At 42.1% G+C, this 22,665-nt stretch overlaps 1 protein-coding gene across 1 annotated transcript in view; it reads left to right on the top strand.

Moving 5' to 3' along the window:
- LOC140739433 (protein limb expression 1 homolog) overlaps window positions 1–22,140 on the top strand; it is a 40,890-nt gene extending 18,750 nt beyond the window's left edge. Inside the window, exons 3-6 of the mRNA XM_073067730.1 lie at window positions 12,180–12,320; window positions 15,998–16,093; window positions 18,142–18,219; window positions 19,861–22,140. Coding sequence (XP_072923831.1) covers window positions 12,180–12,320; window positions 15,998–16,093; window positions 18,142–18,219; window positions 19,861–20,181 — 636 coding nt within the window. The 3' untranslated portion in view covers window positions 20,182–22,140. The remainder of the gene's footprint in view (window positions 1–12,179; window positions 12,321–15,997; window positions 16,094–18,141; window positions 18,220–19,860) is intronic.
- Window positions 22,141–22,665: the final 525 nt, after the last annotated feature.

Genomic DNA, 22,665 nt, shown 5'->3' with positions numbered 1-22,665 from the left:
AGGCAATTGCAGTGTTAGCAATCATTTCAAGAGGTCTAGAATACAAGAGCAGGGGTGTGATGCTGAGGCTTTATAAAACACTGGTGAGGCGTCACCTTGGGTACTGTGAACGTTTTTGGGCTACTCATCTAAGAAAAGATGTGCTGGCATTGGAGTGGGTCCAGAGGAGGTTCACACAAATTATTCCAGGAATGAACGGGTTATCATATGAGGAACTTCTGATGGCTCTGGGTCTGTACTTACTGGAATTTAGAAGGATCAGGGTGGATCACATTGAAACCTTTCGAATGTTGAAAGGCTTAAACAGGGTAGATGTGAAAAGGATGTTTCCCATGGTAGGGGAGTCTAGAACAAGAGGGCACAGCCTCAGGTTAGAGGGGCATCCATTTAAACAGAGATGCAAAGAAATTTCTTTAGCCAATAGAAGAGAATTTGTTACCATGATCAGCTGTGGAGGCCAGGTCATTGGGAGTACTTAAGGTGGAGATTGATAGGTTCTTGATTGGATATGGCATCAAAGGTTATGAGGAGTGGGGCTGGTGAGGGGAAAAAGGGATCAGCCATGATTGAATGGTGGAGCAGACTCGATGGGCCAAATGGCCTAATTCTGCTCCCGTGTCTTCTGGTCTTATTAGTTAATAGGTCGCCTCCACCCTTCAGCATGAACTTTGATTTCTCCTTCTAGTATTATTTTTGTTCTGGTTTCCTTTTTTTCTATTCCCCACTCTGGCCTCCTGCCTCTTCTCCTCACCTGCCTATCGCCTTTCCTGGTGACCATCCTTCTTCCTTTCCTCCCATGGTCCACTCTCCTCTCCTATCAGATACTTTTTCTCTAACCCTTTACCTTTTCCAATCTAATTTACTACCTTGTCCTGAATGCCGAGAGACTGAACCTTCCTGACCATCCTCCCATGTAGGACCTTGCCAAAGCCTTGCTAAAACCATGTAGACAGCATTCTCTGCCTTTCCTTCATCGATGTTCCTGGTAACTTCTTCAAAAGAGTTTGGTTAGGCACAGCCTACCATGTGCAAAGGCATGTTGACTATTTCTAATCAGTTCTTGTCTATCTTGTTTAATACTTATACATCGATGCCCTTTTTGGCCAATTTTTCCAGTTGGTACAGATCCTGCTGCAAGCTTTGGTTGCCTTCCTCACTGAGAACTGCACATGCTCTGTCGATGTGCATCTTTCTGTGCTGGATGCATAATCTGGCATTCCCAAAAGGAGTCAGAGAGGAACCTCAGCCAGTGGGAGCACTGTAGGAAGCAGCTGGCTGTCACCAAAGTAGAAAGATGTGCTTGACTACATGCACCAATATTTTGAATTTCCTTACAGGTTAAAGAAAATTATAATGGGCAATAGATGAGTGGGGGAGATAGTGTAGGGGTGGAAATAATGGCTTCATAATGAAAGGCTCTACTGATATTGATTAACACAGTAGATTCTGCAGATGCTGGAAATCCAGAGAAACACACACAAAACACTGGAGGAACTCAGCTGGGAAAGCAACATCTAGGGAGAGGAATAAAAAGTTGAGACTTCAGGTAATCAGGACTAGAAAAAAAGGTGAGGGGGAGGGGAAGTACAAGCTAGAAGATGATAAGAGTACATGGATGAGAGGGGTATGGAGTGCTATGGCCTGGGTTCAGGTCGATGGGACAAAGCAGAATAATAATTTGGCACCAACTAAATGTGCCAAAGGGTCTGTTTCTGTGCTCTAAGGCTCTAAAGTGAATGGGCTTTTTGGGGAATTGTGTTGGCATAGATTGAAAATTGGTTGATGGAAAGGAAAAAATGTAGTTTTTGGAATAGCTAGAGATAAGTAACTCATTGATCAGTGCTCGGACCTCAGCTAATCCTAACCTACATATCAATGATTTGGATAAAGGAAAAGAATGCAATATTCTAAAGTTTGCAAATGACATGAAACTGAATGAAATTATAAATACTGAAATGCACGTGAAGGCACTTTAATGCAAGTTACACAGAGTGGGAGAGTTAGTATATGCAGTACAATGTCGAGTTATCCAGTGAGGTACAAGAAAATAAAAGTGAGACATATTTAAATGGTGCTATATTGGGAAGTCTTGACGTACAAAGAAACTTGTACTTCAGTTACTGAAAACAAACATGCAAGGCAGCAAGCAATTAAGGAGGCAAGTGATGTGTTTCCCTTCATAACGGGAGGATGAGTGTAGGTGCAAAGTTTTACTTCATTTACCCAGGATTTCGATGACAGCTCATCAGGAGTAATATGTGCAGATGTGATCTCCTTACCCAAGAAAGTGCAGACTTTCCATGGAGGTACCTTGGTGAGGGCTGATTCTGACAGGACTGAATGCAAAGGATTTCCTCTGGGTACACCGCTTTCCCCCCACATTCCAAAGACATATAGGTTAGAGCAGGGCTTCCCAACCTCTTTTATGCTGTAGAGCCTTACCATTAACCCAAGGGTCCGTGAACTCCAGTTTGGGAACCCCTGGGTTGGGGTTAGCAAGCTACGGGCGTGCTACATTGGTACCAGAAGCATGGCGACACTTGCGGGCTGCCCCCAGCACGTCACTGGCCGTGTTGATCAATGATGGCGATAAGACCATAAGATATAGGAGCAGAATTAGCCTATTTGGACTATCAAGTCTGCTCTGCCATTTTATCATGGCTGATCCAATTTTCCTCTCAGCCATAATCTCCTGCCTTCTCCCCATATCCCTTCAAGCCCTGACCAATCAAGGATCTATTAACCTCTACCTTAAATGTAGATACAGACTTGGCTTCTGCAGCTGCCTGTGGCAAAGAATTCCATAAACTCACCACTCTCTGGCTAAGCAAATTCCTTCTTTTCTCCATTCTAAAAGGATGCCTCTCTATTCTGAGGCTGTGACCTCTGGTCTTAGACTCTCCCACCATAGGAAACACCCTCTCTACATCCACTCTGTCAAGATCTTTCCCCATATGATATGTTTCAATGAAGAGACCCCCCTCATTCTTTTGAATTCTAGTAAATACAGCCCTAGAGCCATCAAACGCTTTTCCTATGACAAGCCATTCAATCCTGGAATCATTTTTGTGAACTTCCTTTGAATGCTTCTCCAGTTTCAGCACATCCTTTCTAAGATAAGGGGCCCAAACCTGCTCACAATACTCCAAGTGAGGTCTCACCTCTGCTTTATAAAGTTTCAACATTACATCCTTGCTTTTATATTCTAGTCCTCCTGAAGTTAATCCTAACATCGCATGTGCCTTCTCACCACAGACTCAACCTGCAAATTGACCTTTCAGGAATCCTGCACAAGGACTCTTTGCACCTCAGTTTTTTGTATTTTCTCTCCATTTAAAAAATAGTCAACCCTTTCATTTCTTCTCCCAAAGTGCATGACCATACACTTCCCAACACTGTATTCCATCTGCTATTTCTTTGTGCACTCTCCTAATCTGTCTAAGTCCTTCTGTAGCCTCTCTACTTCCTCAAAACATCCTGCCCCTCCATCTATCTTCATATCATCTGCAAACTTTGCAACGAAGCTATCAATTCCATCATCCAAATCATTGGCATAATTTGTAAAAAGCATCAGTCCCAACACAGACCCCTGTGGAACACCACTAAACCAACCAGGAAATGCTCCCTTTATTCCCACTCTTTGCCTCCTGCCAATCAGCTACTGCTTTTTCTATGCTAGAATCTTTCCTATAATTCCATGGGCTCATAGCTTGCTAAGCAGCCTCATGTGTGGCCTTCTGAAAATCCAAGTACACAACAACACCCAATTCTCATTTGTCTATCCTGCTTGTTATTTCTTCAAAGGATTCCAATGTATCTGTCAGACAAGAGTTTCCCTTGAGGAAACCATGCTGACTATGGCCTATTTTATCATGTGCCTCCAAGTACCCTGAGACCTCCTCCTTAATAATCAACACCAACATCTTCCCAACCACTGAGGCCTGACTAACTGGCCTATCATTTCCTTTCCTCTGCCTCTCTCCTTTCCAGAAGAGTAGAGTGACTTTGTAATTTTCCAGTGCTCCAGAACCATTCCAGAATCTAGTGATTGTTCAAAGATCGTTATTAATGCCTCCACAATTTCTTCAGCAACCTTGTTCAGAACTGTGGGGTGTACACCATTTGATCCAGGTGACTTGTCTATCTTCAAACCTTTCAGTTTCCCAAGAACCTATTCTGTAGTTATGGTAACTTCACACACTTCATGACTGCTGATAAATGGAACTTCCACCATACTGCTAGTATCTTCCACAGTGAAGACTGATGCAAAATACTTATTCAGTTCATCCTCTATTTCCTTGTCCCCCATCACTACCTGTTCAGCATCCTTTTCTAGTGGTCTGTTATCCACTCTCACCTCTCTATTACACTTTATGTATCTGAAGAATCTTTTGGTATCCTCTTTAGGTTGTTGGAGGGCTTACTTTCATATTCCACCTTTACCTTCTTAATGACTTTTTTAATGACCAACTTCTGTTAGTTATTAAGCTTTCTGATCCTCTAACCCCACTAATTTTTGCTCTATTATATGCCCTTTTTTTGTTTTTTTTGTTGGCTTTGACTTATCTTGTCAGCCATGGTTGCATCATCTTTCCTTCAGAATACTTCTTCCTCTTTGGGATGTACAGTATATATCTTGTGTAACCTACTGTATGTGTGAAATGGATATTATGTCAAGACCATGAAGAAAATTCAATACAGGTGTCCCCTGCTTTACGAATGTTTTCTTTACGCCACTTCGCTTTTATAAAAGACTTACATTAGTAACCTGTTTTCGCGTAACAAAGAGGATTTTTGCTTTTATGAAAATTTTTCCCATACAAATGAATGGTTCTTTGCTTTACGCCATTTCGGCTTAAGAAAGGTTTCATAGGAATGCTCAACCTTTGTAAAGCGGGGGGGCGGGGGGACACCTGTATAAAGAAAAATAAGACTTGTAGCTTGTAGATGTAAATTCATCATACCAATTCCAAACTTCTAAACACCAGCACTCTTGCATAAAATCCCAATTAATCTATACAATGATGTTAACATTTTAATGTCATTCTTCAAAGCGGTTTCATCAATTTTAACTAACAGAGTGCTGCAATACTGTTTACATTGTAATGGAAATTTCCAGCGTGGTAACCAATATCATTGCTATGGAATCAAAGTTTTAATATCTGACTCCTTTCAAGATATGAGCTACCTCAGAAGCTTTGAGAAGATAGCAATAATTTCTTTTAAAGTCAATTCACTTGCACTACACAATAACTCCAGTCAGGATTCAATCCCTTCCCTCCTTCTCCATTGGCTGTTTCTGTATTTAAGTCTGTATTCTTCAACACAAACACTGGTATGACAACTCTCCCATATATTTTGTATTTCTCACTTACAAATTACCTATACACTCAATGGCTGGCAGTATAAATAACTTCTCAATGCTAGACTAGTTTAATCCCTATTTTATGAGCAATCACTTGCATTATTTGGTAAATGAATTGCAATATTGTAACTCAGATGCAGCAGTAGAATTCCCTATGTTAATTTAGGCAGATTTCCATTCAAAAGTAATCTCTGAGATAATGTTAGAGTCAGGAGCACTCTAAGTCACTTTAAGCAGGTTGTTGATTGTGGATATAAAAAGTCACGGCATGGCAGCACCTCTACTTCCTTCAAGCAATGCACACAAAATGCTGGTGGAACGCAGCAGGCCAGGCAGCATCTATAGGGAGAAGCGCTGTTGACGTTTCTGGCTGAGACCCTTTGTCAGGACTAACTGAAAGGGAAGATATTAAGAGATTTGAAAGTAGGAGGGGGAGGTGGAAATGCGAAATGATAGGAGAAGACCAGAGGGGGTGGGATGAAGCTAAGAGCTGGAAAGGTGATTGGTGAAAGTGATACAGAGCTGGAGAAGGGAAAGGATCATGGGACGGGAGGCCTAGGGAGAAAGAAAGGGGGAGGGGAGCACCAGAGGGAGATGGAGAACAGGCAGAGTGATGGGTAGCGAGAGAGAGAGAAAAAAAGGAGAGGGGGAAACTAAATATATCAGGGATGGGGTAAGAAGGGGAGGAGGGGCATTAACGGAAGTTAGAGAAGTCAACATTCATTCCATCAAGTTTGAGGCTACCCAGCCGGTATATAAGGTGTTGTTCCTCCAACCTGAGTGTGGCTTCATCTTGACAGTAGAGGAGGCCATGGATAGACATATCAGAATGGGAATGGGACGTGGAATTAAAATGTGTGGCCACTGGGAGATCCTGCTTTCTCTGGCAGACAGAGTGTAGGTGTTCAGTGAAACAGTCTCCCAGTCTGCGTCGGGTCTCACCAATATATAAAAGGCCACACCGGGAGCACCAGACACAGTATACCACACCAGCCGACTCACAGGTGAAGTGTCGCCTCACCTGGAAGGACTGTCTGGGGCCCTGAATGGTGGTGAGGGAGGAAGTGTAAGGGCAGGTGTAGCACTTGTTATGTTTACAAGGATAAGTGCCAGGAGGGAGATCGGTGGGAAGGGATGGGGGGGGGGAACGAGTGGACAAGGGAGTCACATAGGGAGCAATCCCTGTGGAAAGTGGAAAGGGGGGGGAGGGAAAGATGTGTTTAGTAGTGGGATCCCGTTGGAAGTGACGGAAGTTACGGAGAATTATACGTTGGACCCGGAGGCTGGTGTGGTGGTAGGTGAGGACAAGGGGAACCCTATCCCGAGTGGGGTGGTGGGTGGATGGGGTGAGGGCAGATGTGCGGGAAATGAGAGAGATGCGTTCTACTTCCTTAGGAGTTTGCAAAGATTCAGCATGACATCTAAAACTTTGACAGACTTCTACAGATAGGTGGTGGAGAGTATATTGACCAGCTGCATCACAGCCTGATATGGAAGCACCAATACTCTTGAACGAAAAATCATACAAAAGTAGTGGACATAGCCCAGTTCATCACAGGTAACTCAAGAAGCTCCAATATCCTTACAGGCAGGTTGGCTAGTGTTGTTTGGATGGATTTAAACTAATTTGGCAGGGTGCTGGGATCAGGAGTGCTAAAAATGAGTTAGTTGGTTTACAAACAAAGGCAATGTGTGGCTGAGGAAATGGCAAAGTTGCAGTCAACAGAGGAATTGCAACAGAAAAGGAGGACAAAATTGAAAAGGGTGAATACAGGACTGAAGGTGTATTTGAATGCACACAGTATACAGAATAAGGCAGATGAATTTGAAGGCAGTTGCAGATTGGCATGTATGATGTTGTAGGCATCACTGAACCATGGCTGAAAGAAGATTATAGCTGGGAGATTAATGTCTGATGCACCATCAATCACTCTCGGAGACGTGAGGCGAGATGTAGGCTTTTATTGGCTGGAAGAAAGAACAAGCAGCAATTGACCACCACACTACATCCTGGAGACTGAGGCCGGGGTGGTGTCTCCAATCGCCTTTATACCGGGGTCCGTGGGAGGAGCCACGGTCTGTGGGAGGAGCCACAGGAGCAGTCAGTGGGGGGGGCATGTCCAGACAGGTATATGTAGTTCACCACAATGTCCAAAGATACATTGCCTTGAAAGGACAGGCGGGAAGGCAGAGAGGGTGGTGTTGCTCTGTTGGTAAAAAATGAAATCAAATCACTAGAAAGGTGACATAGGGTCAGAAAGTGTTGAATCATTGTGGATAGAGCTAAGGAACTGCAAGGGTAAAAAGACCCTGATGGGACTTATATACAGACCCCCAAACAGTGGTAAGGATCTGGTCTACAAATTGCAATGGGAGATTGAAAATGCATGCCAAAAAGGCAATGTTACAATAGATATGCAGATAGATTGGGAAAATCAGGTTGGTGCTGGATTCCAAGAGGGGGAATTTCTAAAATGTCTACCAGGTACTTTTTAGAGCAGCTCATAGTTGAGCCCACTAGTGGATCAGCTATTCTGGATTGGGTGCTGTGTAATGAACCAGAATTGATTAGAGAGCTTAAGGTGAAAGGCCCTCAGCGGCAAGTGATCATAATGTGATAGGAGTCACATTGAAATTTGAGAAGGAAAAGCTGAAGTGAAGTGTATCATTGTTACAGTGGAGCAAGGGGAATTACAGAGGCATGAGAGAGGAGTTGGCCAGAACTGATTGGAAAAGAACACTGGCAGGGATGACGGCAGAGCTGCAATGACTGGAATTTCTGGAAGCAACTTGGAAGGCACAGGATATATACATCCCAAAGAGGAAGAAGTATTCTAAAGGCAAGATGACACAACCGTGGCTAACAAGAGAAGCCAAAGCCAAAGAGACGACATAGAGTAAAAATGAGAAGAACTGAAAGGATTCACTATTTTCTAAATAGTCCCTGTGCAGGATTCCCTAAATGTTAATTAGCAGGTTGAGTCTATAGTGAGGAATGCAAATGTGATGTTAACATTCATTACAAGAGGCCTAGAATATAAAAGCATGGGTGTAATTTTGAGACTTCATAAAGTACTGGTGAGACCATACTCGGAGTACTGTGAGCAGTTTTGGGCCCCTTATCTCAGAAAAAATGTGCTGAAACTGGAAAGAGTTCAAAGGAGGTTCATGAGCATGATTCCGGGATTAAATGGCATGTCATATGAAGGGTGTTTGATGGCTTCAGGTCTGTATTCACTAGACTTCAGAAGAATGACGAGTAACCTAATTGAACGCTATCAAGTGAAAGGCCTGAAAGAGTGGATGTGGAGAGGATGTTTCTTTTGGTGGAAGAGTCTCAGACTAGAGGATACAGCCTCAGAATAGAGTGCATCCTTTTCGAACAGAGATGAGGAGGAATTTCTTTAGTCAGAGAATAGTGAATCTGTGGAATTCTTTGCCACAGGCAGCTGTGGAGGCCAAGTGTTTATGTATATTTAAGGCAGAGATTGACTGATTCTTGGTTGGTCACAGCATGATGGGATACAAGGGGCAGGCAGAAGTTCGGGGCTGAGCGGAGAAATGGATCAGTCACGATAGAATGGTGGAGCAGACTCGCTTCGATGGGCCAAATGACCTAATTCTGCTCTTGTGTTTTACGGTCTTATGGTAAAGCCCTCCCCATGATTGAGCACATCTACACAGAGCATTGTCGAAGGAAAGCATCATCCATTATCATGGGCCCCCACTACCCAGTTCATGCTCTCTTCTCAGTGCTCCCATCAGGAAGAACGTACAAGAGCCTCAGGACTCACCACCAGGTTCAGGAACAATTACTAACCCTCACCATCAGGCTCTTGAACCAGAGGGTATAGCCACTCAGCTTCACTTGCCCCATCACTGTTCCCACAGCCTGTAGATTCACTCTTCATCTCACATTCTCTATATTTATTGCTTATTTATTATTATTATTTCTTCCATTTGTATTTCCATCTTTTTTGTCTTTTTGCACAATGGTTGAACACCCAATGTATTCATTGATTCTATTATGGTTATTATTCTATCATAGATTTATGGAGTAAGGCCCCAAGAAAATGAATCTCAGGGTTGTAGATGGGGATATACAGGAAACCCTTTTTAACCGGGGATCTCTAGAGACACAGCTCGATAGCCCCTTGCTAACAGTCATTGGACTAAGCGGTGAGAGAATCGCCTTTCTCAGAATCCATGTGTCCAGTGTCACTATGACTAGGGTCCCACAAAAACCAAGAAGTTGCGACGTCTCGACCACCTGAACCCTGATCTGTGCGAATACTGTGGAAATATTGCCCCCATGTAATTAGCCATCAGCAAGAAGTAACAGATCATACACTGCATACAGTTACAGCTGAACCTGAGGGGGACCCATATCCTTGTGGGCAGGTTTTCTAGAACTGTTGGGGATGGTTTAAACTAATTTGGCAGGGGATAGGGCTAAAAATGGGGAAGGTGGTATACAAGTAGAGGCAGAGTGTATTGAGACTCAGATAGGACAGGCAGGTGATAGGCAGTCAGTGGAATGTTGCAGTATAATGGGGGATAAAATCAAAAGTGACAAATACAGGACTGAAGCTGTTATATATGCATGTAGTATACTGAATAAGGAAGATGATTTTGTAGCACAGTAAAGATTGGCAGGTATGACACTGTAGGCATCACCGAGTCATGGCTGAAAGAAGATTATAGTTGCGAACTTGACATCCAAGGATACCCTATGAATCAAAAGGATAGACAGAAAGGTAGAGGGGGTAGTCTAGCCCTGTCAGTAAAAAAATTAAATCAAATCCTTAGAAGGAGATGAGACAGGATCGGAAGTTGTAGAATTGTTGTGGGTAAAGTTAAGAAACTGCAAGGGTAAAAAGACCTTGATGGGAGTTAGATACAGGCCTCTGAACAGTAGCCAGGTTGTAGGCTACAAATTACAGCGGGACATAGAAAATGCATGTGAAATAGTCATGGGGGATTTCAATATGCAAATATATTGGGAAAGTCAGGTTGATGTTGATTTTGGATCTAAGAGAGAGAATTTGTAGAATGCCTATGAGATGGATTTTTAGATTGGCTTATGGTTGAGCCCACCAGGGGATCAGCTATTCTGGAATGGATATTATGTTATGAACCAGATTTAATTAGGGAACTTAAAGGGACCCTAAGGAGATTGTGATCATAATATGATAGAATTCACCCTGCAGTTTGAGAGGGAGAAGCTAAAGTCAGATGTTTCAGTATTAAAGTGGAGTAAAGGGAATTACAGAGGCATAAGTGAGGAACTGGCCAAAGTTGATTGGAAGGGGACACCAGCAGGGATGATGGCAGAGAGCGATGGCTGGAGATTCTGGGAGCAATTAGGAAGGCACAGGATAGATACGGTACATCCCAAAGAAGAACGAGTAATCTAAAGGCAGGATGATGCAACCGTGGCTGAAAAGGTAAGTCAAAGCCAACATTAAAGCAAATGAGAGGGCATATAATAGAGCAAAAATTAACGGGAAGTTTAGAGGATTGGGGAGGTTTAAAAAACCAACATAAAGCAACTAAAAAAGCCACAATGAGGGAAAAGATGAAATACAAAAGTAATAATATCTAGCCAATAAATTCTAAGAGGATAGCAAAAGTTTTTTCAGATATATAGAGAGTAGAAGGGAGATGAGAGTAGCTACCAGACCACTGGAAAATGATGCTGGAGAGGTAGTAATGGGGGACAAGGAAATGGTGGACAAACTAAGTAAGTATGTTGCATCAATCTTCACTGTGGAAGACACTAGTAGTATGCCAGAAGTTCAAGAGTGTCAGTGGCAGCAGTTGCTGTTACTAGGGAGAAGGTGATAGGAAGCTGAAAGGTCTGAAGGTAGATAAGACACCTGGACTAGATGGACTACACCTCAGGATTCTGAAAAAGATAGCTGAAGAGATTGTGGAGGCATAAGGATTCATCTTTCAAGAATCACTAGATTCTGATACAATTCTGGAAGTCTGGAAAATTGCAAATAGACTGAATCACTCCTCTCTTCAAGAAGGGAGAGGGGGAGAAGAAAGGTAATTATAGGCCAGATAGGCTGACCTTAGTGGCTGGATATATGTTGAAGTTGATTGTTAAAGATGAGGTTTTGGGGTACTTGGAGACATGGTAAAATACATCAAAATCAGCATTGTTACTTAAGGGAAAATCTTGCCTGATAAATCTGCTGGAATTCTTTGAAGAAATAACAAGAAGGATAGACAAAAAAGAATCAGTGAATGTTGTGTACTTGGATTTTCAGAAGGTCTTTCACAAGTTGTTACACATGAGGCCGCTTAGCAAGATAGGAGAGAGCAGTGGCTGATTGTCAGAAGGTAAAGAACAGGAATAATAGGAGCCTTTTCTGATTGGCTTCCGGTAACTAGTGGTGCTCCGCAGGGATCAGTGTTGGAACAGATTCTTTTTATGTTATATGTCACTGACTTAAATAACAGAATTGATAGCTTTGTGGCCAAGCTTGCAGACGATACAAAGTTAGATTGTAAGTCAGGGGGTGAAAGGCTACAGGGAGAATGCAGGAGAATGGGGTTGATAGGGAAATGGATCAGTCAAGATCAAATGGCTGAACAGACCTGATGGCCCAAATGGTATAGTTCTGCTCCTATGTCTTATGGCCTTATTAAAAAAAAAATCCTGGATTTAAAAAAAATCTGTTGGCTGAGACTGTTTGTGAACTTCTTATTTCCCGCCACAGATGCTAGCTGACTTGTTGAGTTCTGTATGTATTTCCCAATATTCTCTGAGTTCTGTAAACTTTGTTACTATTACTCTGTTTAGTACTGTTCAACCAAAGCTGATGCAAGACGAGATGCGGCCAGAGTGGCCCTAATGAACTCTGTCTTCAATGAACAGCCATCTCGTATAATCACAGTGGAATTTATCAGGGAAAGCATGGAGGAAGCCATTGCCTCAGTCTGTGTAAGTACCATAAGCTCTATTGGTTTGATTTGTCTTTGGTTAGCAATGCTCACTTACAAAACTGACATCTCACGAGGCAGCCTTATACTGAGGGTCTGGAGTTAATCACCGTTTCAAAATAGTCGACACCTTTACTCCTTCTACCAATGTGCATGACCATACATTTCTCTATATGATATTCCATCTGCCTCTTCTTTTCCTGTTCTCCAAATATGTCCAGGTACTTCTGCAGACACCCTGTTTTTCAACACTGCCTGCCCCTCCACTTACCTTTTGGGGAAACTGGAGGTCTGTGAGCCAGACATGATCAGGATATTAGAGTTGGGGAGGGTCAGTAACTTTAAATTCCTTGGTACTATCAATTCAAAGGTTATGTACTGGGACCAGCATATGAATGCCATCACAAAAAAGGCATGACAGCACGTCTACTTTCTTAGAAGTTTGCAAGGTTCAGCAAGTCATGCTAAACTTTGACAAACTTCTATACATTCAGAATGGAGAGCATCCTGACTGGTTGCTTCATGGCCTGCGATGGAAACACCAATGCCTTTGAACAGAAAAAGCCACAACACGTAGTGGATACAGCCCAGGAAAAGCTCCCCCCCCCCCCCCCCCCCATCACTGAGCACACTAACAGGGAGTGTTGCCACAAGAAAGTAGCATCTGTCATCAAGGACCCATGCTATCCAGGCCATGCTCTCTTCTCGCTGCTGCCATCAGGAGGGAGGTACAGGATCCTTGGGTCCCACACCACCAGGTTCAGGAACAGTTATTACCCTTCAGGCTCCTGAACCAGTGTGAATAACTTCACTCATCTCAACAATGAACTGATTCCACAACCTATGAACTCAATTTCAAGGAGTGTACAATTCATGTTCTCAATATTATTTATCATTTATTTATTTAAGTATATATGCATGTATTATCATTGTATTTGCACAGTTTGTATTCCTTTGCACATTGGTTATTTGATTGTCTTTGTGTGTAGTTTTTCATTGATTCTATTGTGGTTATTTTTATCTGCTGTGAATACCTGTGAGAAAATGAATCTCTGGGAAGCACGTGCTGAGATATACTGTATGTACTTTGATAATACATTTACTTTGAGCCATGAACTTTCTACCAGCTGCAAACTTAGCCACAAAGCAGTAACACTGCTCGAAACATGGCCCAGATCTTGAAGTTATGAGAGAAATCAGACTGACATCACTAAACTGCAATCAACAGCAATCTTCAGATTTTCCTTTATCTTTGCTTTAATGTGGAAATCCCAACTCTTCCTTCAGTGACTTCATCCTCCTCCACAGTATGTCCTGCTTTACCACATAATCAAGAAAGATCAGTAACCACACAGAAATATTAGATATTTACACATTAGAGCAGCATATTTGCATGCAGTTATGGAAATAAGTTGCATGGTTAGAGGACACATTGATATCATCACATTTACAATATCTCCACTCTGACAACCTATATCTTCAATGGAAACTCCTGCAGGTGTACAAGAGACCAGCTCAGCGATTTAATAAATGATGGCAGGCTAGAATTGAAAAATTACAATAATTTATGATAGTATCTGATATTTTAATCTCCAAAAACTACCACCCTTCATATGTCAGCTTAGTTGTGTATAAGACTCATGGAGTGATAGAGTATTACATCACAGAAACAGGCCCTTCAACCCATCTAGTCCATGCCAGCCTGATCTTTTACTTTGTCCCATGTACCTGCACCGGACCATAGCCCTCCATACTTCTCCCATGCATCTACCTATCAAACTTCTCTCAGATGTTCCAACTGAACTCGCATCTACAATTTTCACCAGCAGCACGTTCCATACTTGCAGCACCCTCTGAGTGAAACACTTCCCCTTAATTATTTCACCTTTCACCCAAATCTATGTCCTCTACTTCTAGTCTCACTCTATCCACACCTCTCATAATTTTGTATACTGTACGTCTATAGGATTCCCCCTAAATGTCCTATGCGCCAGTGAATAAAGTTCAATCCTATTCAACCTTCCCCTGTAACTCAGGTCCTGAAGTCCCGTCTACATCCTTGTAAATGTTCTCTGTGTTCTATCAAGCTTATTGATACATGTGTCTCTGAGGTCATTCTGCCAATGATCTAGTGACGGATATCTTCACTGACCACATCATCCCCTCCCTACTGCAGTCTCTAACACATGTCAATCCACCAACATTTTGGCAACATGATGTTTCAGGTAACGTTTACACTATCGCTCTAAGCCAAATGGTGCTTATCAGAGTTCAAAGTAAATTTATTATTGAAGTACATACATGTCACCATATTCTAACTTGAGATTTATTTTTTGTGGATATTCACAGTAAAACATAGAAATCCAATAGAATTAATGAAGAACTATGCACAAACCAAGAGTGACAAACAACCAGCATGCAAAAGAAGACAAACTGTGCAAATATGATTAAATAAGTGGATAGATAGACAAATAAATGAATAATCAATTAAATAAATAAGCAGATAGATCAATAATAAATAAATAAAATTGACAACTGATAAACTGATTATGTTAAACATTAAAGACCAAAATTATATTTCCATGATGTTCAATATTAACTTTTGTGACCCATAAAAAGAACCCACATATCATAATCCATCCTCATTGCTAATGAAAAACAGACATGTTGCATTAGTAACAACAACACACACAAAATGCTGGTGGAACACAGCAGGCCAGGCAGCATCTATAGGGAGAAGCGCTGCCTGGCCTGCTGTGTTCCACCAGCATTTTGTGTGTGTTGTTGTTTGAATTTCCAGCATCTGCAGATTTCCTCATGTTCGATGTTGCATTTGTCTTGTTTATAACTAGAATGAATTGTAAATTCAACCCAATTATCCTACACATTCTTCAGATTATTTCAATCTCAACTGCCCACTAAAATTCCATAAAACCACCAAACATACAGTCAGAGCAGAATGAGGCCAACCGGCCCAGCGAGTCCTCTCCACCATTCCATTATTGCTGATTTATAATCCCGCCCAAACCCATTCTCCTGCCTTCTCCCTGTAATCTTTGACACCCTGACTTATCAAAATCCTATCAACCTCCTCTTTAAATATACCCAATGACTTGGCTTCCACAGCCATCTATGGCAATGAGTTCCGCAGATTCAACCCCCTCTGACTAAATAAATTCCTCCTTATCTCTATTCTAAATGAATGTCCTTCTATTCGGAGGTTGTGCCCTCTGGTTCTAGACTCACCTACTATAGGGAATATTCTCCCAACATCCACTCTATCTAAGTTCTTCAATATTTGATAGGTTTCAGTGATATCCCCAACCCCCACTCTTCTAAATTCCAGCAAATACAAGCCCAGAGCCATCAAACACATCCAACATATTAACCCTTTCATTCTGGGGATCATTTGAGAACCTCCTCTGGACCCTCTCCAATGACATCCCGAAGGGGCCCAAAACTCCTCACAATACTTGAAAAGTCACCTGACCAATGCCTAATCAAACCCCCACATTACATCTTTGTTTTAAAGGTTCTTACTTTTTTCATTCAGAAGTATTCATTGAAAAATCTTGCTCCCCTTGGATATCCAGGTTGTATGAGTATCCTTTAAAATAGATTGATGGAGTGGAAATCAAAAGCAATTTTACAAGACTTTTTATATTCCATTTTTATAAGGGCAGTTCAGAGGATGCCATGGATCCAAACACAAGCATTGGGACCTACTACCACATGCTGCAGGCTAATAAAGGGAAATCTATGTTGGAATTTCAGGTAACTTGATCATCATACATCTTGATGAAGAGACTCAGCCCAAAACATTGACTGTTTATTCCTGTCCATAGATTGGGTTCCCAACCTTGGGTCCACAGACTCCTTGCTTAATGTTATTGGTCGAAGGCATAAGAAAGTTTGGGAACTCCTGGCATCAATGCTGCCTGACGTGCTGCATTTTCTGTATACTGCTGTGGATTTCCAGCATCTGCAAAATCTCTTGTGCCTTATGAAGATAGGTTGAGTGAGCCAGGGCTTTTCTCTTTGCAATGAAGGATGATGAAAGGTGGCTTGATAGAGGTGTACAAGGTAATATGAGGTATTGATGGACATTCAAAATTCAAGATAGTTTAATATTTCCAGTACACTAGTATAAAAGAGAACAACAAAATTGTTACTCTGGATCTGATGCAACACAAGAAAAAACACTAAGATAAAGAACATAATGATTAAAAAATAACACAAAACATGCAAGTACATAAGATAGCTTCTTCTATACATAGATGGATTGTATGTCCATAACGTGACATTGGGCACATGAGTGCCTGTACATAAGGGGACTCGAACAGAAATAGTGGTGGTGGGGAGTGTGGATGGGCGGGATAGTTTGTGGAGGTTGATCAGCCTTACTACTTGGGGAAAGTAACTTTTGCAATATGGAAGAACATACTTTTAGGTGACTGGAGGAAAGTATGGCAGTTTGAAGTGTTCGGCGTTTCACACAGAGTAGTGAGTGCATGGAAGGCAGTACCAGGGTGGTGACAGAGGCAGGTACATTAGGGCATATTCATCGACTGTTGTTCTTTCCATGGATGATGCCTGACCTGCTGAGTTTCTTCAGCATTTTGTGTTGTGCTGTTCCAGATTTCCAGCATCTACAGAATCTCTTGTGTCTTAATTGTTGGAGCCAATGTGAAGAACTATTTATTGAACTTACTCTTTTCATTAGTTTATACTGGTTTGTGTAATATTGGAAGAATATGTTGATTAAATTGGTGCATTCTAACTAAAATGATTGTCTTACACGGTACACTCAATGGCCACTGTACTAGGAACATCCTGTTCCTAATAAAGTGACCACTGAATGTATGTTTGAGGTCTTCTGCTGCTGTACCCCATCCACTTCAAGGTTTGATGTGTTGTGCATTTTGCAATGTTCTTTTGCACACCACTGTGGTAATGTGAGATTATTTGAGTTACTGACACCTTCCTGTCAACTTGAACAGGTCTGGCCATTCTCCTTTGACTTCTCTCGTTAACAAGGTGCTTTCACCCACAGAATTGCCGCTCACTGGATTTTTTTCTATTCCCCACACTATTCTCTGTAAACTCTAGAGAATGTTGTGTGAGTAAATCCCAGGAAATCAGCAATTTCTGGAATACTCAAACCACTCCATCTCGCACCAACAGTCAAAGTCACTTAGATCTCGTTCCTTTCCCATTCTTATGTTTGGTTTGAACAACAACTGAACATCTTGACCATGTCTACATGCTTTCATGTATTGAGTTGCTATCACATGATTGGCTGATTAGATATTTACATTAATGAGCAGGTGTACCTAATTAAGTGCTTGCTGAGCATTTCCTCGAGTTGAGAACACTTGCTTCTCATTATTACAAACTCACGATTTCCTGTGGAAACAAAATAAATAACCTGTGTTATGAAAGTCTATAATTTATTATATTTATTCTGCTAATACATCTGAGATAAAGGCACCTTGTTTCAGGTTAAGAGACCAGGGACACACTTTAAAGAAAAACTTACAGAAAAAGTTAATGAAATACTTCATTGTTTCATTCACAGGTTGCAAATCTTTTGAACTCTCTAACTCAGGGGTGAATATGTGTTCAGTCTCAGTGCTGAGGTCAATAGGGTTTTTGACGCTGAAGTAATCAAGGGAATAGGTGATAGACAAGGAATGTGATGCAAGAATATTAGCCCTTATACGACTGAGTGTCAGAGGTGGCTCCAGGGTCTGCTTGGCTCACTCATGGCCCCATTGCTTGTGTTTGTAGATAAAGAACTCTCACTTCCTCTCGTTTTGCAGGAATTGATGACTATCTTTCAACTGTTACATTGGAATGGAAGCTTGAAAGTTCTGAGAGAAAGGAAGTGTTCCCGACAGGTAATGGTGTGGTTGTCAAGGCAACCGAAAGATGTGTTCAGCAGATGATTTTTGCTAAAGAAGTTTTAAAACAATTAAATTGAATCCCAAAACTAAAACATTAACTTGCACTTGGCTCTGTTTATTGATTACAACTCTGCATTTAACATAATCATACGCACAGTACTAAACAATAAGCTCTGTATCTCCCCCTACAACTAGATCCTTGACTTCCTCATTGAGAGACCACAGTCAATGCTGATCGGATTAACATCTCCTCCTCACTGACAATCAACACTGGCGCACCTCAAAGACGTGTACTTAGCGCACTGCTCTACCCTCTCTACACCCAACACTGGTGGCTAGTCATAGCTCAAGTCCCAATCTACAAATTTGCCGCTAATATAGCTATCATAGGCAGAATTTCAGATGCTGATGAGGAGGTGTACAGGAGCGAGCTAGGCCAGCTGGTTGAGTGGTGTCACACCAACAACCTTGCACTCAACGTCAGTAAGATTAGGAAATTGATTGTGGACTTCAAGAAGGGGAAGTCAAGGGAACACACATTAGTCTTCAATGAAGGATCAGCAGTGGAAACAGCAAATAGTTTCAAATTCCTGGTGTCAACATCTCTGAAGATCTACCTTGGGCCTAATACATTGATGCATTTACAAAGAAGGCATGACAGCAACTATATTTCATTAGGAGTTTGAGGAGAATTGCTATATACCATGGAGAGCATTCTAACTGGTTGGCTCATCATCTTGTACGGAGGGGCCACTGCACAGGATTGAAAAAAGCTACAGAAAGTTGTAAACTCAACCAGCTCCATCATGGGCACTAGCCTCCCAACCATCAAGGACACCTTCAAAAGGGAATGCCTGAAAAAAGGCAGCATCCATCATTAAAGCCCACCATCACCCAGGACATCCCACTTTCTCATTGCTACCATCAGGGAGGAGGTACAGGAGCTTGAAAACACACACTCAGCAATTCAGGAACAGCTTTTGCCCCTGCGCCTTCAGATTTTTGAATGGACAATGAACTCATGTACACTACTTCACTATTTTTCCTTTGCTCTCTGTTCACTAATTAAATAACTTAATTTAAATATATATTTCTTATTATAATTTATCACTCTTTTTTACTATATATTGTAATGTACTGCTGCTGCAAAACAACAAATTTCATGACATTTGCCAGTGATATTAAACCTGATTCTGATTCTGAAATTCATCCCCCCATTTCTAAAGTTCACCATATATTTAAGCCAGCACATTGTAATCTACCTGCCTTGGAATCAATTTCTCAACCAAAGTACAAAGCATTGATGCAACTACATTGCACATTTACAGGGGATGAATATCCTGGCAAATTGCAACAAAAGCAGGATTTATGCATTCCTTTTGATAAGCACTCTCATCCTTGCACTGCTGCTGCAAAACAACAAATTTCATGTAATATTAAACCTGCTTCTGAATCACAACTTTATAAATGTGTTGTGAAATATAGTTTTTTTTACTATTTTCATTTATATTATAATCAATTTAAAAGGTAACTTATCAAAATATTTCTGGTACGCTTTGTACTGTAGGTAACATAACCAACATTATACCGTGAATAAGCCATCCTTTTTAATGGGCATTCCATTCTTTTCTGCAGGATGTAATTTCCTATTACTCCAAGCAACCTTTGGATGATTGTTTGAGAAGTCAAATGGCACTAGACTGGATTTTGAAGGAAAAGAAGACACCAGGAATTATTTCTCAGGAGCTCCAGTCTGTCCTCAAAGAGCTGGAGAGAGCCAGGGGGAAGGGCCGTGAGCTGCGGTTCCACAAAGAAAGGAAAGAAATTCTGATGCTCTCACTCAGTCAGATTGGGTCAAAATCCAACTGTGATCCAATGTGTGACCAGACTTTATGTGACCTTAATTTGTCGGGTTTGTGCAACCAAACACAATTCATGCAGTACAGGAATTTATAACCAGGATTCCAAGATTACGTGATTTTCTATATTGAAACTCACTATCATCAAGACAGATATCAGCAGATGCCACTCGGATAAGTCGTGGCAGAAATATGCACAGGAGAGTGTAATAATAAACATTGGAATAATCTACAAACAGAAATTCACTGAGGTTTGGTATTCAGCACGGCGTACTCACTTGTCTAATTGTTAATGCTTAAATGTATATATGATTAATGTTACATTAATTGGGTTTAACTGAACCGTACCGTACTGTGCAAAAGTCTTAGGCACGTATATATAGCCAATGTGTCCGAGGCTCTTGCACAGTGCTGTATTGTCAATGTGGAGTGGAGAGCGAGTTTGTAGATCTGGTGGGAGTGAAGTATGTTGGGAATGGTGAGGGTGGAGCACTGCGAGAGGGGTGAGAGGCAGATGGTAGAGAAGGAGTGCCAGGGATAGGGAGGGGGAGCAGGTGCAGACACACCCAGCCCTGAGACACCAGGCAATGTTTTTGTTTAGGGCAGTAGTACATATCAGAGTTCACAATGGATATACAACATATCAAGGGGAAAAGTCATGCTGTGGCTGAATGCCTCTCAAGGCCAGCTGTTGAGGCCGTACACATAGGGGTTGACAATGCCGGTATGGCAGCCGACCAAGCTACTGACCCAGAGGTCCAGGCTTACCGAACAGCAGTCATGGGCCAACCATTGGCTGACATGAAGTTGGGGTTTCTCTCCTGTGTGATATCTCAACCAGTTGTCCTCACCCCATTGTGCCTAGAAACTGGAGACGGACTGTTTTCAACTCCATGCATGGCCTCTCGCCTCCAGGCCGGAAGGCCGCACAGAAACTGACTGCACTAAATTTTGTTTGGCACAACCTCAGAAAGGATCTGTGTGGTTGGAGAGTGCCAATGGGCAAAAATTAACTGTCGTGTTCAGGTCCTTTTGAGGTCCCTGAGCGACAGTTTGACAATGTCAATGTGGACTTTGTTGGTCCTCTTTTTATCCCCCGCCCCCCACCCCACAATTTCACACACCTTCTTACCATTGTGGACTGTACTACCAGGAGGCCAGAGGTCGTCCCTCAAACGTTGATGACAGGCACAGATATGGCTTGAGTATTTTGGGTGTTCATCAGCACCTGGGTTACTTGGTTTGACACCCCATCTGATATCTCCTCTGACCGCAGTCCCCAATTCAATTCAGATGGCCCAGAACCCCGACATTAGGGTACTCAAAGCATATCACCCAAAGTCCAATGACCTATGTGAGCGTTCTCACTGCTCCTTAAAGGCTGCCCTCAGGACTCCTCTGAAGGACGAGTGCCAGGTGACTTTATTCCCAATGTCACGTCCGCCTGGTCGGCCTCTTGACGGCGTTCCACCCTCCTCAGTAAACTCAATTCCTTTTCAGCTATTCCTACTTCCCAACATGGCATACAGAACTTACAGTGCTCTTGAATTCCTGTTGACCTACATTCTGCCTTGTTTGTTTTCATCCGCCATGATGCATCCCAGCTCACTTATATATAAGTGAATTTCTTTGTTCCCAGCTTTGGAATCCCATGTTTGGAACAGGGAGAAAAGACGTTTTGTCATAGTTGAGGAGTAAACCTGAATGTAATTTGGTAGATCGCCTTGAGCTGGCCCTCCAAGATTTGGAGTGTTCCGCTGCCATGCCCCTAGTGCCACAGCATGGCTGTGAGTGTGTCAACACACCTCCGAATGAGCCGGAGGCATCTGTGGTTCCTCCACCCATGGAACACTGGACCCGAGCCAGGAGGCTCACCATGCCAGTTTTAGTGAATTCTGGCAGAGTGGGCGGCTGCTGTGTAGGGGGCTTGGTAGAATTGTACATAATTAACAACCACCAACATTGAGTTGGGGGTTCAGTTTGTTAATTGATTCAGTGATGACACTTTTTTACATAAAGTTAGTGCGTTTTTGTGTGTAGGTTTTGATGTTCAATAAAATGTGCTGCAGGTTTCATTAGACATAAAATGCCTCACTTCGTTTTATTTGCAGAAGTCAACAAGTTCTTTCTTCATACTTGTTTTTCATCATGTCAGGTAATCCTGCATCGTATTTGTGAGGCTGCATCCTCTCATTTGTCTGAGCATATTTCCTACAGCGTAGGGTTAATAAAACCCTTACGTTTGCACGTTCACCTTCAAACTCAACTCAGAAACTCGTTTAAGTTCTGCACATTTACCTTTCATGGTTTTACAGACCTGTGATCAAAACCCGCCGGTGCACAGTTCCTGGTGAAGGGGAAGGAAGAACAAATGCGAGCTCTACGCAGCATCATCCCGTGTCCTCTATCTTCCAGCTCCTCCATCCTGTGGTCTCTGCGGCTCCTTGAGCGATTAAAAGGGACAGACCAGACAGATTCCACACCACACTGACTGAGCTGTATAGTAACGTTCTGGGAATTACAAGACCCTAATGATCTCCCCTTCAAAAGCTGGATGTTCAGCAAATATAATTAACACCTT

This window comes from Hemitrygon akajei, chromosome 2, assembly GCF_048418815.1.
Source record: "Hemitrygon akajei chromosome 2, sHemAka1.3, whole genome shotgun sequence".
Lineage (NCBI taxonomy): Eukaryota > Metazoa > Chordata > Chondrichthyes > Myliobatiformes > Dasyatidae > Hemitrygon > Hemitrygon akajei.
The sequence above is the reverse complement of the archived record's forward strand: the minus strand, read 5'-3'. Positions and strand labels throughout refer to the sequence as shown.